General features: G+C 56.0%; 1 protein-coding gene across 5 annotated transcripts in view; it reads left to right on the top strand.

The window, feature by feature from the left end:
* The window catches only part of EVI5L (ecotropic viral integration site 5 like), a 30,688-nt gene extending 12,232 nt beyond the window's left edge, over positions 1-18,456 (top strand). For 2 of the 5 annotated variants that reach the window (XM_045850556.1, XM_045850558.1), the window contains 18 exons: positions 1,610-1,799; positions 2,186-2,410; positions 2,537-2,611; positions 3,274-3,399; positions 4,832-4,975; positions 5,122-5,211; positions 6,320-6,417; positions 6,501-6,561; positions 10,414-10,467; positions 11,566-11,598; positions 12,582-12,722; positions 14,409-14,537; positions 15,869-16,009; positions 16,121-16,276; positions 16,373-16,519; positions 16,602-16,697; positions 16,779-16,874; positions 17,011-18,456. In XM_045850556.1, the coding sequence (XP_045706512.1) occupies positions 1,610-1,799; positions 2,186-2,410; positions 2,537-2,611; positions 3,274-3,399; positions 4,832-4,975; positions 5,122-5,211; positions 6,320-6,417; positions 6,501-6,561; positions 10,414-10,467; positions 11,566-11,598; positions 12,582-12,722; positions 14,409-14,537; positions 15,869-16,009; positions 16,121-16,276; positions 16,373-16,519; positions 16,602-16,697; positions 16,779-16,874; positions 17,011-17,289 (2,281 nt within the window). In that variant the 3' untranslated portion in view covers positions 17,290-18,456. The remainder of the gene's footprint in view (positions 1-1,609; positions 1,800-2,185; positions 2,411-2,536; positions 2,612-3,273; positions 3,400-4,831; positions 4,976-5,121; positions 5,212-6,319; positions 6,418-6,500; positions 6,562-10,413; positions 10,468-11,565; positions 11,599-12,581; positions 12,723-14,408; positions 14,538-15,868; positions 16,010-16,120; positions 16,277-16,372; positions 16,520-16,601; positions 16,698-16,778; positions 16,875-17,010) is intronic. The other 3 variants (XM_045850559.1, XM_045850560.1, XM_045850557.1) reach the window with 2 other exon arrangements.
* Positions 18,457-20,678: the final 2,222 nt, after the last annotated feature.

The following is a 20,678-nucleotide window of genomic DNA, read 5'->3' as shown; positions in this document are numbered from 1 at the left end:
TGATAGTTCCAAGCAGTCATGGGGAGGTAAAGCGCAGCACAGCAAATACAGTCAATAATATTGTGATAACTGTGTGTGGTGCCAGGTGGGGACTGGAAGTTTTAGGTGGGACACTTTCTGAAGTATACAATTGTCTAATCACTATGCTGTATACCTGAAATTAACACAAAATAATATTCAATGTAAACTAATTGAGAAAACAACAATTTTAAAAAAAGGAGTCCTACTGGTACTTAACAGACACATACTCCCTGAAGCCCTTTAAATCTGCCCTGGCTTTCCTCCTTTGGCATGTAAGTACCTTTAATTTTCCATAGTGTTACAGAAGAATAACGATTATATTCACGAGTAGGAATGTTTATTAAGTGAAAGGTGACCAAAAATAGTAACACTTCCTCAGTGTGTGCTTAGTGAACCTTTCTAGCAGAACAGAGGCAACAATTGAAAACTTTCAAATCATAGTTTTTGAGCTTTTGAAGTGACCTGTTATATAACTTGTCCTTTTCCACAAACAGTGTTATATAGCAAGATAAGTTTGTATAAAAATTACTATGTTCCCTTAATTATAATTAGAATTTTGATCAATTATGTTTTCTTATTTCCAAAACTTACCCCTTTTCTCCCAAAGTATAGCTTTAAATTAAAGGAAAATCTTTCAAATATTAAAAAATAAAATGTAGATCCATTATCATTCAGCTATGGCAAGGCCAGCAGATCGGGAAAGGACTGCCACTGAGAAGATAGTTTGTCACTCACAGTCCCCTAGAAGCAGGAGGCAGAGCACACCATGAAGGCCACACAGGGAGGTACAAGGGTCAGTCAAAAGGTGGACTGAGCCAGGGGGAAATTCAGGCAAGTACCTCCAACTGTAGTTTTGGAGAGAAGCAATGGGAAAGGTAGAGAAAGTAGGCCTGGGTTGGGCTAGCTGGAATAATTCTACGGGCTCTGGGGCATAGGGGTGGCTCTGGTTGCCTGGCACCTGGCCCTGTGGTGATCAGGATGGAGAGATAGTGGCCGTGAGTATGAGAGCCTGATAAAGCAGGGGTGGTAGTTTTGTGGGTTCTGGATTCAGTGATTTGCACATGAAAGACACACTGGGAAGTGAGTCCTTATCTCTAGGATTTAGGAAGGACTGGGAGGGGCAGACCCTCTAGAGTCAGCCAGGACCTAGCTGTCAAAGCATCAGGTTTCATACAACTTCTCCCTAGCTAGGTGCTTCCAGCAAGCAGCTCACCCTCTCTGCACCTCATCTATAAAACATGGATCTTAACAAAAACCTGCCCTTCAGGGGTGGTACAAGACTCAGTGAGTTAACCCACATGCTTCTCAGCCCAGTGGGCACAGAATGGGACAAACAAATGGCAGCCTCTGCAAGAACCCAAGGAGATGGACCACAGTTCAGAGAGCTTAGGGCTCTGGCCAACGTCACTCAACAAGTGCCACACAGCAAGAACAACTTAGACCCAATCCCTGGTGGCCTCTGGAATCCCTGGGAGGAGGGGCCAGGCTCCTCAGCAGCCACCTGTCCCCAGGGAGTCACTGAAGCCCAGAAATCTGGGTGGGAGGTGCCTACACCCCGGACTTGCCTCTACTGGCCCTCTCTGCCTAGGCTCCTGGAGGCCGATTCCAAGTCCATGCGCTCCATGAATGGCTCGCGGCGAAACAGTGGCTCCTCGCTGGTTTCCAGCTCCTCGGCCTCCTCCAACCTGAGCCACCTGGAGGAGGACACGTGGATCCTGTGGGGCCGAATTGCCAATGAGTGGGAGGAGTGGCGGCGTAGGAAGGAGAAGCTGCTTAAGGTGGCGGGGACGGTGGAGGTGGGTGGGTAGCTGGGCGGCCAGCAGGGGCAGGGCCCCGGCCCAGGCAGAGGGACAGAAGTAGAAGTGTGCAGGCACTTTCAGAGGGCTTTGCCAGAGGGAGAGGGGAGAGAGATCTGGCTGGGTAAGTAGCTATCACACTGACACCTCAGGGTCCTGTTTGTTTCCTGCCCCACTATGTTCTGTGACAGACTGGGGGTAGTACATTAAGCAGTGTAAACTCTGTCTGCAGTGCAAAGATGCAGCTGAGCTCCAGGCCACATGCATGGCATGGTCAAGCCTTGTCTTGGGGACTGGACTGGGTAGCTGTGAGGGGCTGCACTGGGACAGTGTCCAGCCTGGTCTCCTGCTGCCCACCTCATCCCCAGGAGCTGATCCACAAGGGCATCCCACACCACTTCCGGGCTATCGTGTGGCAGCTCCTGTGCAGCGCCACGAACATGCCAGTCAAGAACCAGTACTCAGAGCTGCTCAAGATGTCCTCGCCGTGCGAGAAGTTGATTCGCAGGGACATTGCCCGCACCTACCCAGAGCATGAGTTCTTCAAGGGCCAGGACAGCCTGGGCCAGGAGGTCCTCTTCAATGTCATGAAGGTGAGCCCACACCCACTACCCAGGACCCCTCACCCCACATGAACAAGCACTGTCCACGTTGCCTGCTGTCACTGCCCTGGCAGGATCCTGGCAGGACACTGCCCTGACACTGACATCCCCTTGCAGGCATACTCTCTGGTGGACCGGGAGGTGGGCTACTGCCAGGGCAGTGCCTTCATCGTGGGCCTGCTCCTCATGCAGGTAAGTGGCAGGGGCCAGGCTATGGCAAGGGCCAGCCCATCTGGGCTCTGCATCCAGGAAGTGGACAGAAGTAGAATGTAACCCTCTATCCAGAATTCTACAGTCAGAGCCTCCATCCTCCTCCTCTGATGGTCCCCGGGCCAAGCCCCCAGTGGGTGAGCACAGAGGGGCTAACTGCCTGTCCTGTCTACTGTACTGTTCAGGGGATGGAGGGGCAGACCGTACTACTCAGTCACCTCCCAGGGCTGGACAGGGAACTCCAAGGGGAAACTTAAGTCAGGCAGTGTAGAGCTTATGGGGGTTTTGTCCAGAAAATCCAGGAGGCTTAGGAAGGGGAGAACAGAGATGCTAGGAGTGGACTGAGAATGTCCCAACCATGGGCTCTGGGGGCAACCAGATCAGGGGCTCAAGTCCCAGCCCCACCGGTCCCTGCCAAGTGGCCTTTGGCAAATAACTTCAGCCTCAGGAGGTTTCCCATCAGCAAACAAGGGCAACCAGAAGTTTATTGTGAGAGTTCAGGCAGCCCACACAGTCCACATTCAATAGACATAAAGAGAATAGAAAAAGGCCAAGCACAGTACTCTGGGGACATAAGAAGAGCAGTGAGCGTCCCCTCCTACCCCTCCCACACTCACAGCCCCTGCTGGCCTGCCTATCCCCAGATGCCTGAGGAGGAGGCCTTCTGTGTCTTTGTGCGGCTGATGCAGGAGTACCGCCTTCGGGAGCTCTTCAAGCCCAGCATGGCTGAGCTGGGTCTCTGCATCTACCAGTTCGAGTACATGCTGCAGGTGAGCGGGACCAGGGTGGCCCTGCACCTCCCACTCCTCTGCAGCACACAGCCATGGGCACCAACCTGGGCCGCCCCAGTGGGTCTCTTTGACTGAAAATTCCAGGGCTGAAAAATCAGGTCCAGATTTCCCAGCTCAGAAAGGGGTTCTAGTCTCCAGGGGGCCATGTGGCACTGTCCCCAAGTATACTTCCATAAATGGCAGGGCCAGCCATTTATGGTGGGGGCTCCTGAGTGCTCTGGGCTCCCAGAGCCTGAGGGCAGAGGGGTTAGACTGGCTCTTGCCAGACACACCCACAGCCCCCTTGTCTACTCCCAGAGTGGCAGAAGGAGGGAAAGTGTCATCTGCCTACCTTAGATGATTAGGGGAGAGCTGTTTATCAACAGATCTTTCTGTTGATAAACAGCAGCCCCCATAGGGGCCGCTCTTGGCTGGAAGGCAGAGCAGGTGCATGCAAGAGAAGAACACACACATGCACGAGAAGAACACGCACATGCACATACATGTGCGTGTACACACATCTGGCCTGCTCCAGAAGCCCGTCAGAGTTGGGGCTGTGACACTGCACAGCAGCTGGGGGTAGGGGGTGGAGGGGGACAGGAGGTGGACCCTAGGATGAGCCTGGTCATGAAAGCCCCACTCCTCAGACCTGGAGGACTGGAAGGTACTATTGATCAAGGGGACCTGGTAGTACCAACAAGCAGGGGGCAGAGCCTGCAGAGAAGTGGCCCTACCCAGGCGGGGTAGCTGCAAGCTCCCACAGCAAAGTAGCTAAACAGCACCACAGAGCCCCTGGGTTTGCAGGGGAGCCCAGGGCATGTTATAGGGAGGGGGCGCCATAGTCCCTCTGCCAGTGAAGAACATCCAGGGGGTCCTAACACTTTCCTCAGCCTCTTTCCCCAGTTTTTGTCACTTTTCAGCAGTCTGAAGTTCAGGCCAATCAGGCTGGCATCCCCTGAGCTTTGCTGGGCACAGAGCATCGTGAGGAAGCTGTGGGGAGACACAGCAACTGGCAAGTTATTGAATACAAGTTGAGCTGCAGTGAGCTCATGCCATGCCCACCTCTCACTGTCTGGGTGGCCTTGAGGAGTTAGGCAAACCTACCCCAAGCTTCAGAAGCTTCCTGTCGGCTGGTCATGAGGATCCCATGAGCTGGGAGGAGGGCAGTCGGGCCAGTTCCTGCCCAGGGTGCACACCCAGCACCCATGAGCTGCTGGTACTCCTGCCACCCCTGCCTGTGTCCCCACCTCATGCTACTCAGTGTTCTGGGATGCTTCAGCCTCACCCAAACACAGTGCCAAGAGCACACAGAGGAAAGGAGCCAAGGGCAGATCAGAGAAGGCAGGGGCACTGAGACCCGGGGCACCTGTGGGCATGGACAGCTGTGCCTGGTGCTGGCTTCACAGTGCTGGCCTCCTCCCACCACCCTCAGGAGCAGCTCCCGGACCTGAACACCCACTTCCGTTCCCAGAGCTTCCACACATCCATGTACGCCTCATCCTGGTTCCTCACACTCTTCCTGACCACCTTCCCACTGTCCGTCGCCACTCGTGTCTTCGACATTTTCATGTATGAGGTCAGGACCCCTTCAGCCCCTTCTTCTCCCAAAAGCCCCACGCTGGAAATAAATACTGGCCAGGAAAAGGCCAGAGCTTGGGGAGGAGTCAGAGAGCTCCCCAGGAGAGCAGGACCAGAAAAGCACTGTCACCACCACCTTTGCAGGGCCTGGAGATCGTGTTCAGGGTGGGCCTCGCCTTGCTGCAGGTGAACCAGGTGGAGCTGATGCAACTGGACATGGAAGGCATGTCTCAGGTGGGTCAGGGATCCAGGGAAAGGTAGGGTTGCCAACCCCCAGCATGGGCACCTGAATCTTCCTGTGAGATGAGAGGGCCTGGCGCTCAGAGCAGCCTGATCCCTTCCTGTCCCCTGTGACCCCTGAGGCCTCTGTGGAGTACCAGGGGTCGGCCTTAAGGAAGCCCAGGCTCTGCCAGACACAATCCAGGGCCAGCAGCCTGGCAGTGGGGAGAGAGGAAGTCCCAGGCCCTGGCTCTGGAAGATCCCACCCCCTCCCTCAGGCCCAGCTTTGTGTCCCTCAAAGCCTTTGTGGCAAATAGTTATACTAGCCCAACCACAAGGCCTTGGGTGCAGTTGTGGGCCCCAGCAACTGGGCCAAGCAAGAGCACAGGAGAGAGTGAGGGGTCTGCCCTCCCCACCCTCCCACCCCCTGTTTTCCTGCCTGCTTCTCACTGCCATGCTCCCCCATGCAGGCCCCTGGCCCCTCCCAGTGTCCTCCAGCTGGTACTTCAGGGAAGAATACACAAAGGCCACGGTTGTGTCCACAAACACGAGTGTTCATTGTCCCCAGCTGCCAGAGGGGGGCAGCTGGGCTGGGAGCAGAAGCCAGCCTGGCCCCAGCCAACAGCAAGCTGTATCCACTGGTGGCTCATATTTAACCCTTTGTGGAGGCCTTGGGGGGCCCCAGGCAAGCAGGTGGACCACTGAGGGGTCTTCCCTCCAGGTTGCTCCTCGCTGCCCCAATTTCTTCAGTCTCCTCTGACTGCCATGGGGTATAATGTGCCTCTCCATGAAGGTGCCCTGTGTTCAGACCCCACCTCAACCCACTCCTGGGCCTTCACCCTCAGGAGCTCCCACGGCCTGCTTTTCTGCTGCAAACGGAAGTCCTGGGTGCAGGTAGCTTCTCCCCAGGTGCCTGCTTCTTATGCTTGTTTGCTCCACAATGACAGAGCACCCACAACTGGCAGGCTGGGCACTGCCCTGGGTACATGGTGACACCCCAGGCAGACCTGCTTCCACCCTCCCTCCTGGAGTACCCAGGCCCTCCTCCAGGGCAGCAGGCACAGCAGGGTCTCCCCTGCCCCTCCCCACCTCCCATAGTCACTGACCATCTGTGTCCCCACAGTACTTCCAGAGGGTGATCCCCCATCAGTTCGACAGCTGCCCAGACAAGCTGATCCTCAAGGCTTATCAGGTCAAGTACAACCCTAAGAAGATGAAGAGGTCAGTACCTGGCAGCAAGGGTGCTGGCAGGAAAGGGGTCTCTGAGGGTGGGACAGTGTCCACATCAGCCTTCTACTCTGCAGGCTCGAGAAGGAGTACGCTGCCATGAAGAGTAAGGAGATGGAGGAGCAGATTGAGATCAAAGTGAGTCCCTGGGGAGGGAGACAGGTACCAAGGCCCTTGGGAGCATCCCACCCCACGCAAGAAGCAGGCAGCCACTAGGGATGACCCTGCCCAATACACCAGGCACCCCAGACTGTCCTTAGGCTCTGGGTGTGTCCCTCCACCTGCTGCCCCTCACTCACTGCCCAACCAGTCTGAGGACCCACCTTGTGCTGGGGACCCAGTAGTGGTCAAGGTGGACCTGCCTTTATGGGGCTCCCATTGCAGTGGGGAGACAGTCAGTGAACCAGTAAGTATAGAGTATGCATGCTAGAAAGTACTCTGGGAAAAATATTTAGGGCAGATTGCTGCAGGCCCAGGGAACCGAGTGCTGAAGTTCAACTCTCTGACACATGGTTGGGTCTCCTGGCAACCCGCTGTGGGCCTGAGGGGCTAGAAGAACATCAGGAAGGCTGCCCTTGATTGGGAGCCCCAGGGCCAGGGGCAAGAGGGGAGCCCCAAGGCAGGCTGAAGCCAGATGCCGGAAGGACAGGCCAGGGTATAGCACTCACACATGGCCCCTGGATCCCCTGGTGCCTGGCCAGCCAGCCGTACTAGGTTTGGGGGTACAATTCTGTCCCAAGCTCCACTGTGTGGGTTTCTCCCCGCACCACCAAGCAATTCTCCAACAGCAGCTGGGTGTCCTACAATTCAGCTCAATTCTGACACCATCTACCTGGAGGAGGCAGCATCAGAGCCCACAGGTTAAGGGCACTGTCCCACAAGACTGCTGCTTCCCTGTTCAGAAGCCAGTCTCAAGTCCAGATTGTCACCTGTGCTCCTGATCAGCTGGCTATAGATCACAGGTTCCTGTGATTCCCCTCCTCAGGCCTGATTAATTTGCTAGAGTGGCCCACAGAACTCAGAGAAACATTACTTGCTAGATCACTGCTTTGTTATAAAGGGTCCAAGTCAGGAACAGCCTGAAGGAAGAGATGCTCGGGGCCTGAATGGGGAAGGCCACAGAGTCCCCCCACACCCTCTCCATGTGCACCACCCTCACAGCACCACTAACCACTCACCAACCTGGAAGCTCTCCAAACTTTATCCGGTCGGGTTTCATGGGATTTCATTACACAGGCATCACTGATTACATCATTGGCCATCAGCGACTGATTCAACCTCCAATCCATCTCCCCCAAAGATCTGGAGATAGAACTGAAAGTTCCAACCCTCTGATACATGGTTGGGTCCCCTGGCAACTAGCCCCCATCCTTAGGTGACCAAGGGGCTTTCCAAAGTCACCTCGTTAACAAAACAAAAGACACCTTTATCCCTCTCCTCACTTAGGGAATTCCCAGGATTTTAGGCGCTCTGAGCCAGGACTGAGTGGAAGACCAAATATATATTTCTTGCTATAAGTCACAATATCACAAAGAGTTTCCTGAATGTGCAGAGTCTCTGGACCCAGTCTTCCCACCCTCTTTCCCTCTGCTTTCATCCCTCAAACATGATTTTAATTATTCATTCAACAAACATTTATTGAGCACCTACTTTGTGCCAATCACAGCAGAGACAGAGGGCTCCCAGTCCAGTGGGGATAGAGGCACCCACATAAAGACAAACCCCAACACAGCCTTGCTCTGTCCTGTCTACACACTGGCAGAATCCCACAGTGGCTGGGTCTGGATTCCCACAGAGGAGGGTTGAAATCCCAGCTCTATTGCAGACCAGCTGTGTGGTCTAGGAAGGTGAATTCACCTCTCTGACACCTCTCAGTGTCTCCTTCTGCACAATGGGAATGACACTTGCTCTGCTGTTCAAATCAGTATTATTATCACCACCACTGCTCTAGTCATCCCTACCTCCTCTGGAAATGCAGAGGCAGAAGCTAGATTACAATTCAGGTCACCTGCCACCCATACCTGAGCGGGAGAGAGGGCATCATTTGTCCCTGTTTGTAGGACTTCCAGAAATAGTTTTGTGTCCTTAATTTTTAAGCACCTGTCTTTCTCAGGAGTGGCAACCTGACAGATGCACCTGTCCAAAAGTGTGTGTGTGTGTGTGCACACGCATGTCTTGCTCATACACAGACAAGGGCCTGCTCCTATCTGGTGACTATGAGGGCCTAGCAATAGGGAGGCACACGGCAGACCCTCAACCACATGCCCAGCCTGGAAATTTCCCACGAGAGGATCCTTAGCACCGAACAGGTCTTACAGGACTCAGACAGGGCCTTCTCCCTTGGCCCTGCCCTGTGCTCTTTCACCTTTAGCCTGTTTTAAAATGTACCTGGGATTTGTTTTAACCAGGTATGGTAGGGTGGCCGACACAGAGACAACTTCCTTTGAAAGAACAGTTTGTTGCTCACGGTTCCCAAAAAGCAGGGCCACCACACCATGCAGGCCACATGGGGAAGCACCAGGGTCAGTCAGGAGACAGTGGGATCAAGGGGGAGAGCAGGGGCCACAGTCTCTATTGTGGTTTTCCAGCAAAGGTATGGGCAAAGCAAGGTAGGCAAGTTTAGTGAGTTCAGGATTGACCAATTTGAATAATTTCGGGGGCTATAGGAGTGGTCCCTAGCTGTCCTGTGGCAATTTAGGACAAGGGAAATATTGGTTTGGTATGTGGAGTTAAATAAGAAAGGGGGGTACTCTGGATTGGCTGGTTTGCTTTGGCAGGCAGGTTGTTTACTATCTGTAGGAATTAACTAGTCCTGGGGGTCTGTCTCTCCAGGATTTGAAAGGCCGCAGGATGTCAAAGCATCAAAAATACAGAAAAAAATTTTCAAAGTCCCACTAGTACATAGCACCCCACACACACAATTCTTGTTTTCTTTCTCATTTTCACTTTTGAATAAACAGGAGAGTTTTCAGTGGGGCCCATCCAGCTCCTCCAAGGATGGCCTGTGCTTATGCCAAAGAGACATCAGAGAAATTGAAAGGTCATGGGTCAAGACTCTGGATTCCAGATCACTGTGAGAGGCAAAGAGCTGTGCTTTAAACAGCTTGGGAGGCTCAGGAAAGACACTGTCCCCCTCCGATAAGTTTCCCCATCTGTGACATGAGTCAATAGGCATCAGTTTAGTCTGCCACCTCTCTGACCAATTGCTTCCTAGGAATGTTCTGGATGTTTCCATCACCTTTTTCTCCCTGGGAGAAACCAGGAAATGTTCTGTGTGATCCACAGGGAGGCAGGGCCCTCATCAATGTTCTGATCGAAACTGTGTACCTACTTCTTAACAAGCACATACGTAGAGACTAAATACAAGGCGCATGAAAACCTCACCTGCTGTAGGGAAACCTAAAACCACGAATATCTAACCAGAATCCACCAGGGCAGGATGCAAGATAAAAGCAAGGGAGCTGGCCTCCCCCTAGCTTGGGGGGAAGTGACAACTGTCTGGCACAGCTAGATGGCTATCAGTAGGTCACAGAGATGTAGTTGTCAAGCTGAAGGAAGCATGGGTGTTCAGCAAGACCCCTTTTCCTGGACCCAAATTTTGAGAGGAGTTTGTCTACTGAGATTGAACCCTGGGACTAGAGGCAAAGCAGTGAGTGGTAGAGGTTGTCTGATAGCAGCTTTTGCCCTGTGGGAGGTAGACAGGCCCAGGCATGGGATAGAAACAGATCCCCAAGGAGGGCATGCATGCATCCCACACACAGTGTGTATCCACAAAAGTGCTCACATTATTTTTACTCAACCAAGGCTTAGTTTAAAAACAAACAAACAAAATCTAATGAGCCATCTGAATGGGGCTTAGCCCTGTTTTCTGGGATCACTGGCCCTGAATGTAAGCCTCTGGGTCTGTCCTGGCCGGTGGTGCCCTGGGGGACAGACCTCTGTGTAGAAGTGGAGGCAGGATCTGATGCGCTCTCCCCTCTCTCCACATAGAGGCTTCGAACGGAGAACCGGCTCCTGAAACAGCGGATTGAGACCCTGGAGAAGGTGAGGGGTATGGCCATCAGCCTATGGCACTAAACCCTCCAGGCCCCAGGCAGGACCCAGCAGCCAGAGGCCCAGCCAGCCCCTTGCTCCAGGCCCAGGCCCCACCAGGAGCCCCACTGAGATTAGAGCTGCCTTATAATCTGGCTGAGGGAAAATTTAGTTTAGGGCTCAGGGTTGAGTTATAACCTGGTTACCTGCAAACACCACAACCCATTTGTGTACGGTGCCCTCCAGGGCTGCCTGGGAGGAGAGGAGGAGATAGAACTGCTACTTTGACTATGGTGGCTGCAACTGGGCCATAAAGCACCCCACCCATCCTGTAATCTGAAAGCCTTGCCCTCAAAAGAAAGGAGATGGGAGTGGAGAGGTAGGGGGCGCTCTTGCCACCAGCTCCATTGTAAGGTACCACAACCTTGATCCTGGCTCCAAACTTTTTTTTTAAGATTTTATTTTTTAGAGGGGAAGGGAGGGCGAAAGAGGGAGAGAAACATCAATGTGTGGATGCCCCTTGCACAACCCCTTCTAGGGACCTAGTCCACAACCCAGTCATGTACTCTGGGAATCAAACCAGAGACCCTTTGGTTCTCAGACTGGCACAGAATTCACTGAGCCACACCAGCCAGGCCAGCCCCAAACTTTTTTTTACAGGTGGAAGTGGAGGTGGGGAGGCCCCCACTTTCTGCTCCACCCTCATTTTCACTTGATCCTCCACTGACCACAGGTTGTCCACAGGATTTTATTGCCCTTGCCCCAAGACCTCCATTCTTGTTCAGCCTCTGATTGAAACTTTCTGAGTTTTCCCCATTGGCCCAAGCCTGGCTGAACCTAGACAGGGCAGCTATGGGCACCTTCGCCTCCCAGTTCAGCTCACACACACAGACCCCACTCCTGGAAGGAGCTGGCTCTAGGTTTGGTCTACCTCCAGGTCCTGTCCTGCTGGTTCTCTGGTTCTCGGGTTTCACGCCTGTCTCCCCTGCTTCTAGAGATAGTCCACTGCATTAGTGACAAGTGGTTCTTGTCTGTCTCTCCCCCTCTCCTGTCCCCGTGCCTTCCGCTCTGCCTCCTCCCTCTGTTGCTGGGAACCCCCTCGCCTGGTAGGAGAGCGCTGCTCTGGCTGATAGGTTAATCCAGGTACTGTAGCTTTTCATCTCACTCTTCCTAGTCTACATGTGACAGCCAATAATGGGCTCTCCCCTGGTCACTGCTATTTCAGGGGCGAGGGGTGAAGGATTGGTACCATGCATGGGGGTGGCTAGGGACTGCTTCTCAAAGACAGAGGTGTCCTTCTAGAGGAGGGGGCTGTGTGTATGCAAATGTGGCATCTGGGTGTGTCTGTGAGTATAATACATGCACAGGGACACAGAGCCCCCTCCCTCCAGAGGACACAGGAGGGGTCAGGAACCCTGAGGGTGCATCTACAACAGGCCTTACCATGTGCTGATCCCCCACCACCACCACCCACACACCTCCCCACCCCTTCTGGCCCTTCACTCTCCTCTCTGCTGCCCCCTGCAAGGCCTGCCAGCTTCTCTCATTCACCAGCTTCTGCTTCCTCATCTTGAATGGCTTTATCTGGAAGCTTCTGCCTGCTGCCTGGTGGCTCGGAGCCTGGAATGGGGGGACCCACATTGGGTGGGATGAGGGGATGAGGCTGGTTGAGTGGATCTTATCCCTTGGCAGGTAGAGGCCCCAAGGTCCAGGGTTGGGGAAAGCCAGGGGACAGATGTATTCCACCTGCCCACCCTGCCCCCAATGCTCAGCTGCCCCCACCCTCAGTGGCAGAGCCCAGCCTCTGGTGTGCCATCATCCATGGATAAGGACTTGCTTCTCCTCCCGTGGGACAGAGGCCAAACACCAGAAGCTGGGAGGGGACGGAGCTGTCAGCAGCCCCAGCCATGGGGTCTCCATTTAACCCTTACAGAGCCCAGGGCCCAAGGGGGTGCGTGTCTTTCTCCAGGCTCCTCCTGGTGTCCTGTACCTGCCTACCCCTCACTCTTGTCCCCAGGCCCTGAGGGGTACCCATCCCAGACTCTAAATGAAGGAGGCCTCTCCCTCTCCCTCTTTGGCTCTCCTCGGGCCTCCCCCTCACTGCCCCCTGTCCTCACTGGGCTCAGGGACAGGTGACACGGGCACAGGAGGCCGAGGAAAACTATGTCATCAAGCGGGAGCTGGCAGTGGTGCGGCAGCAGTGCAGCTCGGCAGCAGAGGACCTGCAGAGGGCACAGAGCACCATCCGGCAGCTGCAGGAGCGGCAGGTACCAGGAACTGCTCACCACCACCCGGCTGCGGGCTGAGGGGTCAGCCCTATAGTTCCTAACTAGCATGTGGGGGCAGCACCCAAAACCAAGTGCATATTCTCCCCCAGCCATCAGCCCCTGACCCAAGGGAGACCCCTGTGATTTCCATGTTCCACCACCTGCTTGGGTGTTTGGCCCTCCACACTGAGACTGAAGCAGCCAGCTTCTTCTGCCTCTAGTCTCAGAGTAGGAACCAGGCTGTCCCTGCAGGGCCCCCTTCCTGGCACAGGCATTAGACCTTAATGGGTGGTATTGTGATTTCTTGGCATCTCCTCAAAGTCTTCAGGGCTATTACGCTTCCCCAGGGGGCAGCCCTGCAGGGTAGGAGCTAGGATGGGGACAGGAGGAGGCACCCTCCTTCAGTACTCAGAGAGTCTGGTCTGTGCCCAATGCCCTGAGCTGGCAGGGTGGGAATGAGGCAGCCCTGCAAGTCTGTTGTGGGGTGTTGAATGTAGTGTCGGGAGGACTCACAGGGCTAGAACACTAGGCAAAGGATCTGCTTCTCCCTAAGGTGGCTTTTAGAACCTTCCTTCAGCTCTACCCATCAGGCTTCCTTCCATACCTGATGACCTGCCAGCAGCTGCAGCCCCCAATCTGAGAGTGTTCATGGGGGCCATGCCCTGGAGGGGCAGGGAAAGATGCTGTAGGCTCCTCGGACCCCTGCAATCCAGGCCTGATCCCAGCAGAGCATGGCAGCAAGGTGGGGTCCCTGATTTACAGAAACCACAAGTGCCCAAGAAATAATGGGTAGGGAGAAGGAAGGGTTGTTCCTTGGGAGACCCCCTCAACCAGGCCCGGAGACCTTGGCTCAGGCATTAATTCAGGAATTTGGCACCCATGGATCTCAGAGACCCAAAGTGGTGGAGGGCAGCAAGCAGACCTGGGTACTGGGTAGGAGGCCAGTGGGGAAGTAGGTGGTATCAGGCAGGGACAGGGTCTGGGGGGATGGGGCTGGGGCAACCTCCCAGAGAACCACCCTGCCAGGCCATGGGGCACTGAGATTGGGACCCAACTCCAGCCCCAGGAGCTTTCCTGCAGCTCCAGCTGCAGGTCTCCTTTACTGGGCCCAAGTGGCACCTGTCTGAGAAGCCTCAGCACTGAGAAAGAAGTACCCCAGCAAACTCTTTTCCCATCCTTTCCTGTTTTGAAATGGAGGAGGGGAAAGGAAGAAGGTGAAGAAAGAGGGACATGAGTGCCACATCCCTGAGTCCTGCCCTACCACAGCCTACCATGTGACTAGTCCACAAGCCATACAGCAGGAAGGGTGCCTTGAAGAACCCATCCTCCGCACCCAGTCCAGCGATCCTGGGAACAGCCAATAGCATCCCTCAGGGCTATCCTGAAGCCATGGAAGGTCCCCTTCTAAAGATTCCCTCTGTGTGACTTTCCCAGAAAGGAGGCTACGTCTGGTCATCAGGGTCCCCATGATGGGATTCAGCTCTCCTCCCAAGAGGGCAGAAGGCACAGGAAGAGGATCCAGGGTTTATCCTCACCCCCCTCCCATCCTCCCACAGACTGAGCCTCCTCCCAGCCCAGGGGCTCTGTGAACTAGGGGCCAAGTCCTGGGCTCACAGCCAGCCGGCAGGAAGGCTCCCCACCCTCCAGCTGCAGCTTGGCCTGATGCAGCCCTCCACCTACCCCCAGGAAAACCCTCGCCTCACTGAGGACTTTGTGGCCCACCTGGAAACTGAGCTGGAGCAGTCACGGCTTCGGGAGACAGAGACATTGGGAGCCCTGCGAGAGATGCAGGACAAGGTTCTAGACATGGAAAAGGTGGGATTGAGCAGGCCAGTGTTGGGGGGACTCTGGGAAAGGGGAGGTGGGGTGCTGCATGTGCTTAAGGAGGTACACGACCAGGCCTGAGCCAAGGAGAAGGGCTGCCGGTGGGGGGGGCGGGGGGCAGTGTTCTGGCATCATATTCCCTTGCATCAGTAGTCCCTGAGGGACCCAAGACCACCTCCCCCATGGTCTCCCCAGGAATGTCTGGGCAGATGGCAAGTGGGTCCTTCACTTCTAAAACCGTCTCCGGTCCTAGAGGTAAACACACAAACACACACACATCAGGGCATCCCCATCCTTGTGCACTATGCACCAGCACTATAATGGCTTCCATGGGCTTCCTGGACAGCCTGCCCCACCTGTGCATCCCTTCAGTCCTTAGGTTCCAGGAGGGAGAGAAAAGGAAGAAAGACCCCAGCCCAGCAGGGCTGCTCACCCAACCCCCACCTCCAAGGAGATGTCACCCAGGGGACAACTAAGGGCCACCCTCTCCTGCCTGCAGCCCTGAAGGGGACCCCAGGCCTCCTGGGTCCCTCCCCAACTTCTTTCACACCGACTCAGTATTGACTCAGCTTCCACAAAGCTGCCAGACGAGGGCAGCAGCCACCCCAGCCACCTGGAGCCTGCCCCTGCCAGGTGTCTGCCACAGCCTCTCAGTCCCCCAGCCCAGAGCTGTGCTTTCTTCCACCTCCCTCCACCTCAGAGGGAAATGTGCACCCAGTAGTCCCTGCCTCCCAGATCCAAACAAGGGTCTGTGAGGTCCTAGGGCAGCAAGCTGGATTTTGTTGCAAGAGGCAAGAACACAAATCTCCCATCCCTGAACCATTGGGAGGCCAGGACTGACCCTCAGTGGGTTCTCAGGAAGAGGGGCTGCCTGGGAGGAGGCAGGGCACAGGGTTTGGAGGCTCAGTCTTCTCAGCCTCTGCTGGGACAGGTCCCAACTCTGGTCATAGTCCCCATGGGGGTGGATCTCAGATTCCCAGGTGGGTAGGCGCCAGTCCTCACCTAGCCTGTCTGGTGTCCTCAACAGTAATACTACAGAGGCCTCACACTTTATGGGGTTGCCCTAAGCCAGTCCTCTGAGAGAGGAGGTGCTGTTCGTACAGCAATTTTGTAGGTGAGGATTTGTAGCTGGGGCCACAGAGAGAGATCTGCTCCCCACAGGCCTGGTCCACCTTTCCAACAAAGCCTAGGCTCAGGGTGGACCCTCTCCTAGCCACTGCCCAAGGTACAGCTCAGAAGAAATGAGAGGTGGCATCTCAGCCCTCAGGAAGGGGTTGCACAGCTGCTGGCTGCCCTAGACTGACTGCTCCCATTCCCCTCAGAGGAACAGTTCACTGCCTGATGAGAACAATGTGGCCCGGCTGCAAGAGGAGCTGAAGGCGCTCAAGGTGCGAGAGAGCCAGGCAGTGGCCTCTGCAAGGGAGCTGAAGCTACAGCTGCAAGAGCTCTCAGACACCTGGCAGGTGAGGGCCTGACCAGAGGGCAGGAAGCAACCCTGCAATCACGAGGTCTGCCACCCTCTGGGCCTAGGGGGCCTCAGAGCCGCTGAGCTGACCACAGGCTTCTGTCGGCAGGCCCATCTGTCCCGCGGGGGCCGCTGGAAGGAGTCCCCACGGAAGCTGGTCCTGAGCGAGCTGCAGGACGAGCTGATGAGTGTGCGTCTGCGCGAGGCCCAGGCTCTGGCAGAGGGCCGCGAGCTGCGGCAGCGCGTGGTAGAGCTCGAGACACAGGTGGGCTGCAGCCGCCCTCTCAGGGAGGGACTTGGTATCCACGGTCGGCCCCCTGGCTAGCCCATGACCCCTGTCTGTGCGTCCTCCATCCCCCAGGACCATATCCACCGCAACCTTCTGAATCGTGTGGAGGCAGAACGCTCGACGCTGCAGGAGAAGCTACAGTACTTGGCAGCGCAGAACAAGGGGCTACAGACGCAGCTGAGTGAAAGCCGCCGCAAGCAGGCTGAGGCCGAGTGCAAGGTGCCCCTCTCCCGGATCCCGCCTTCCCACCCCCACCCTTGGCTGCCTCACTCTTGACTCGCCCTCTCCCCACTGCCCTCAGAGCAAGGAGGAGGTGATGGCCGTGCGCCTGCGAGAGGCGGACAGCATGGCGGCAGTGGCTGAGATGCGGCAACGCATCGCAGAGCTGGAAATCCAGGTGCTGGGTGGGGCGCGGCAGGGCGTGGGGCAGTGTGGGGATGGGATACCACCTGACCCCTACACCCTGGCTTTCCCGCAGAGGGAGGAGGGCCGCATCCAGGGCCAGCTGAACCACTCAGACTCCTCGCAGTACATCCGTGAGCTCAAGGACCAGATCGAGGAGCTAAAGGCCGAGGTGAGCACGGGAGGGGCCCGAGAGCCCAGCATGTCCTCAGCTGGTGACAGGCCAGGAGTCAGTGCCCAGGGTGCAGGAAAGAAGGGTGCTCAGCACCACGTGAGTCCACACCTCCAACATGCCGGTCCCACCCCAGGTGCGGCTATTGAAGGGCCCGCCGCCCTTTGAGGACCCGCTGGCCTTCGATGGGCTAGGCCTGGCACGACACCTGGATGAGGACTCTCTGCCATCGTCAGATGAGGAGCTGCTGGGCGTGGGTGTGGGTGCAGCCCTGCAGGATGCACTCTACCCGCTGTCCCCTCAAGATGCGCGCTTCTTCCGCCGTCTGGAGCGGCAGGCCAAGGACAGCGAGGGCAGCTCGGACAGCGACGCCGACGAGCTGGCCACACCCTATAATCAGGGCCTGGACAACTGAGGCCCTGTCCTTGAGCCCAGAGCCTGGGGTGGAGGATTGGAGGTACCTCCCTGGGCCTCCAGGGCCACACTTAAACTCCACACCCACCCCAAGGGGTGTGGCAGGGTGCAGAGGGTAGAGTTGGAGCCTGATGATCCTTCAGGGTACCTGTCACACTCACCCTCCCCAGCACTGTTTAACCATCATGGTCTGCACCCCCCAGGCCCAGTTATTTGGAGGGTCTGCCCCTGTGAATGAAGGGCACAAGAGGACACAGAGGTCCCAGGACTGGAGAGCAGAAAGCTCCCTCTTCCTACCCGGCCTCCTTCTGGGACAAGGAGGGCCCTGCTGGGAAGGGCCCAGGAGCTGGAGGAGGCCTGAGGAAGGAGGAGCCACTCTGGCCTGGATGTCAACACCCCATGGTGCCCCTGGGGACCCTTGGCAGCCAGGGACAGATGGCCAAGCTGGGCTTTCCTGCCTGATGCAGGTCTTGTGGCCCCCGAGCAGAAACCAAAGTGCCCCCTACTGTGTGCAGGCCCACCTGGGGTGCACACAGCCAGGGAGCCAGATGGGGGCAATGTCTGTCCCTGCTTCTTGGGGCTAGAGCAGCAGTACAGAAGTCAGGAGACCCTGTCCCCAGCACCCCTCTATGAGACACCTCTATCACCCCATCTTGATGGAGGCGTTCCCCACCCAGGCTAGCCTCCTCTCCAAGGGGTCCCCAGCCTCTACTTCCTTCCTTCCCTGGGTCCCTAGCCCCACCCTCCAGCCAGGGCCAGGCCCCAGGGGAGGAGGCTGCTCAGAGGAGTGGTGTCCTCATGCCTCCCTCCTCATGGTGGTCCCGTGCGTCTCTGCAGAGTCAGAGCCAAGAACGGTGCCAAAGTCCAACCATGCTCCCCAGACCCCTCCCCACAAGGGACTTCTGATGCTCTTGGGGCTCCTGGAGCCTGGAACAGCCTCACAAGCAGCCTCCTTGGCACCTCCTGGAGTGGGGAATTCATGTTCAGTGCCCGTTTCCAGTTACCCACTTCTCAGTGTTACAAAGCCTGGGGACCAGGGTGGGCATCACAGGGCTCTCCCATGTGCCTCCCACACTGCCCACCACCATTTTGCACACTGCCTGTTCATACTCCACATGTTTCCCAGGTGGGAATAGAAAATAAAGTGTATTTACACAGTGACAGACAATGGATGCTGAGTGGGGCAGGCCTGGGAGTAAAGGGACTGCAAGCAACCTCAGGGCCCCAGCTGGTCATCCAGCAAAGCATAGGGAGGGGAGCAGACTGTCCTTGTCTTTGGGAGCATCCCAGAGGGGTAGAGGTCATAGCAGGCCAGCAGGGGGTCCAAAGAGGTGCCCAAGCTGGGGTGCAGCATGAAGGAAGAGTACATGCTGGGTCAGTGTGAGAAAAAGTGTGAGGTTGGGGAGAGACAGTATGCGGGGAACAGGTCAGAGAGGATCTCGGTGTCAGGCTCACAGATGAATGCTGACAGCCTGGCATTTTCAGAAGGGTGGCCCTGGAGATGGTGAGGACAAGGAGCGTGATTTCCCTCCTGGGTGACTCAGCTTGGGCCTCCCCTGAGACAAGTGGAGCAATTCGAAGTCTTAGGGTCTAGTTGTGTTCATTCAGCACATACTTCCTGAGACCTTCCTGGAGCTCTGCCCCATGCCTGGCTCTAAGTGATCCCCAGGTTAGTCAAGGTAACAGACACTGGTACAGGGACAGGGGCCAAGCCTTCATGCTGATGTGACAAGTGCCCAGTAGGTGAATGAGCAGGAGATAGGGAAGATTTCCTGGAGGAGGGGTGCCAGAGCCAGATCCAAAGGCAAAAGCATAAAGGCAAGACATGGCAGGGACGAGGGGAAGCACATGATAGAAGGAACAGGAGAAAGTGGGCATGGCCAGACCAGGAAGGGGTTTCTTCCATTGGGAGCCAGTTTGCACTTCTGAACTGAGGACACAGGGGTGCTATGGGGGGCTTAGGTGAGGGGAGCACCATCAGATAGACCACAGTGTTGGGGATTAGTGAGGAGGCCAGGGCAAAGACCAAACTGAGCTGGACAGTGGGGAGAGTGAATGGGGGCTCCCCTCAAGTGAAAGGGGCCTTCTGAACAGCAGGGCAGGATGCCAGTTATGCTCCGGGACAGCCAAGTTCCACATATTGTCCCATCATTCAGCAGCTCCTATGAGCCATGCACCATTCCCATCACAGAGATTTAACAGTAAGACTCAACCAGTTTTTATCTCCATGGCTCCCACAGGGTAATTCATACCCCATGATGGCACAGGGCCCCTAAGGTCTAAGTTTCTGCCCTGCTCACTCTTGGGGTTGGCCTTGAGGCCCCAGCTGCCCAGTAGGTTATGAGCCAACCCCTACCTTTGGGCATGTCTCACATTCTGGAAAGAAAGACCCATGGGTCCTTGCCATGGCTCAACTAGAAAATGAAACTCTGGTTTGCCACAGCACACATTGGCTTGGAGGGGTGGAAGTAGTGTCCAGCTGGGACAAGGTTCATTTCTCCTCAGACCCTAAGTTGGGAGGCCCCCACATCTGGGGTGGGGATAGGCAGGACTGGGCGATCTGTGTCTCACAGGAACCCGGCTACAGAGTGGACTATGAGAACTGGGTCTAGGGGCAGAAACAGGGCTGAGGGTACAACATGGAGTCCTGCTCTTTTCTTTTACCTACCTGGGGATTGAGGTCCCTGCCAGGCCTCCATCATTCTTGGTGTGAAGTAGGATGCCCTTATGGAGAAAAGGCCTGGAGGTGTTTCTTGAAGGAGTACTTGGGAGGAAGGGCCTGGGCAGGGGCTTAGGGAGTCCAGGAGTTGGTTAGCTTTGGTGACATCCGTGATTGTGAGGTACAGACAGAAGTGCCTGGCTGGAGGGATTTGGAAAGAATACCCTAAGTTGGGAGGAAAGGTGAGGCCCATGGTTTGGGAGCCATTAAGGGGCATGGTGAGGACATCCTGGTCTCCCTACTCAGCCTTGGAAGAGAGGCTGCTCCTTCCCTACAGATCCCTCCCTATCCTATCCCAGGAGGGCCCTATTCCCTCTGCCTGGTCATTTTGAGGGAGCCACTGCCCAGCTTCAGGGCTTCCCTGCACTGCAGCCTCCTCATAAGCAGAGGGCATTAGGGCATTGCGTCCTGGGTAAGAAGGCCCAGGAAGGAAGAGAGAGGCCAGGGGTCTCAGGTGATCCCTCTCTCCCAAGGTAGGAGGATGCACACTGAGAGGAGGGAGAGGCCCTCACTCTGACCTCCAGCAAGACCCTCCCACTTCTTCTGCCTCCCGAGGAGTTCTGGCTCCCCTGGCCCAGTGTAGGAAAAGCTCGAGTCCTTCATCCATGCTGGCCACGTACTAGCTTACCCTCTTGGTGGTGTGGACTCATCTGGGTCCCTCCTGCACCTAA

This window comes from Phyllostomus hastatus, unplaced genomic scaffold (genome assembly GCF_019186645.2).
Source record: "Phyllostomus hastatus isolate PE091 unplaced genomic scaffold, TTU_PhHast_1.1 phas_contig_81, whole genome shotgun sequence".
Taxonomy (NCBI): domain Eukaryota; kingdom Metazoa; phylum Chordata; class Mammalia; order Chiroptera; family Phyllostomidae; genus Phyllostomus; species Phyllostomus hastatus.
Note: the sequence above shows the minus strand (reverse complement) of the source record. Positions and strands in the feature narration are given on the sequence as shown.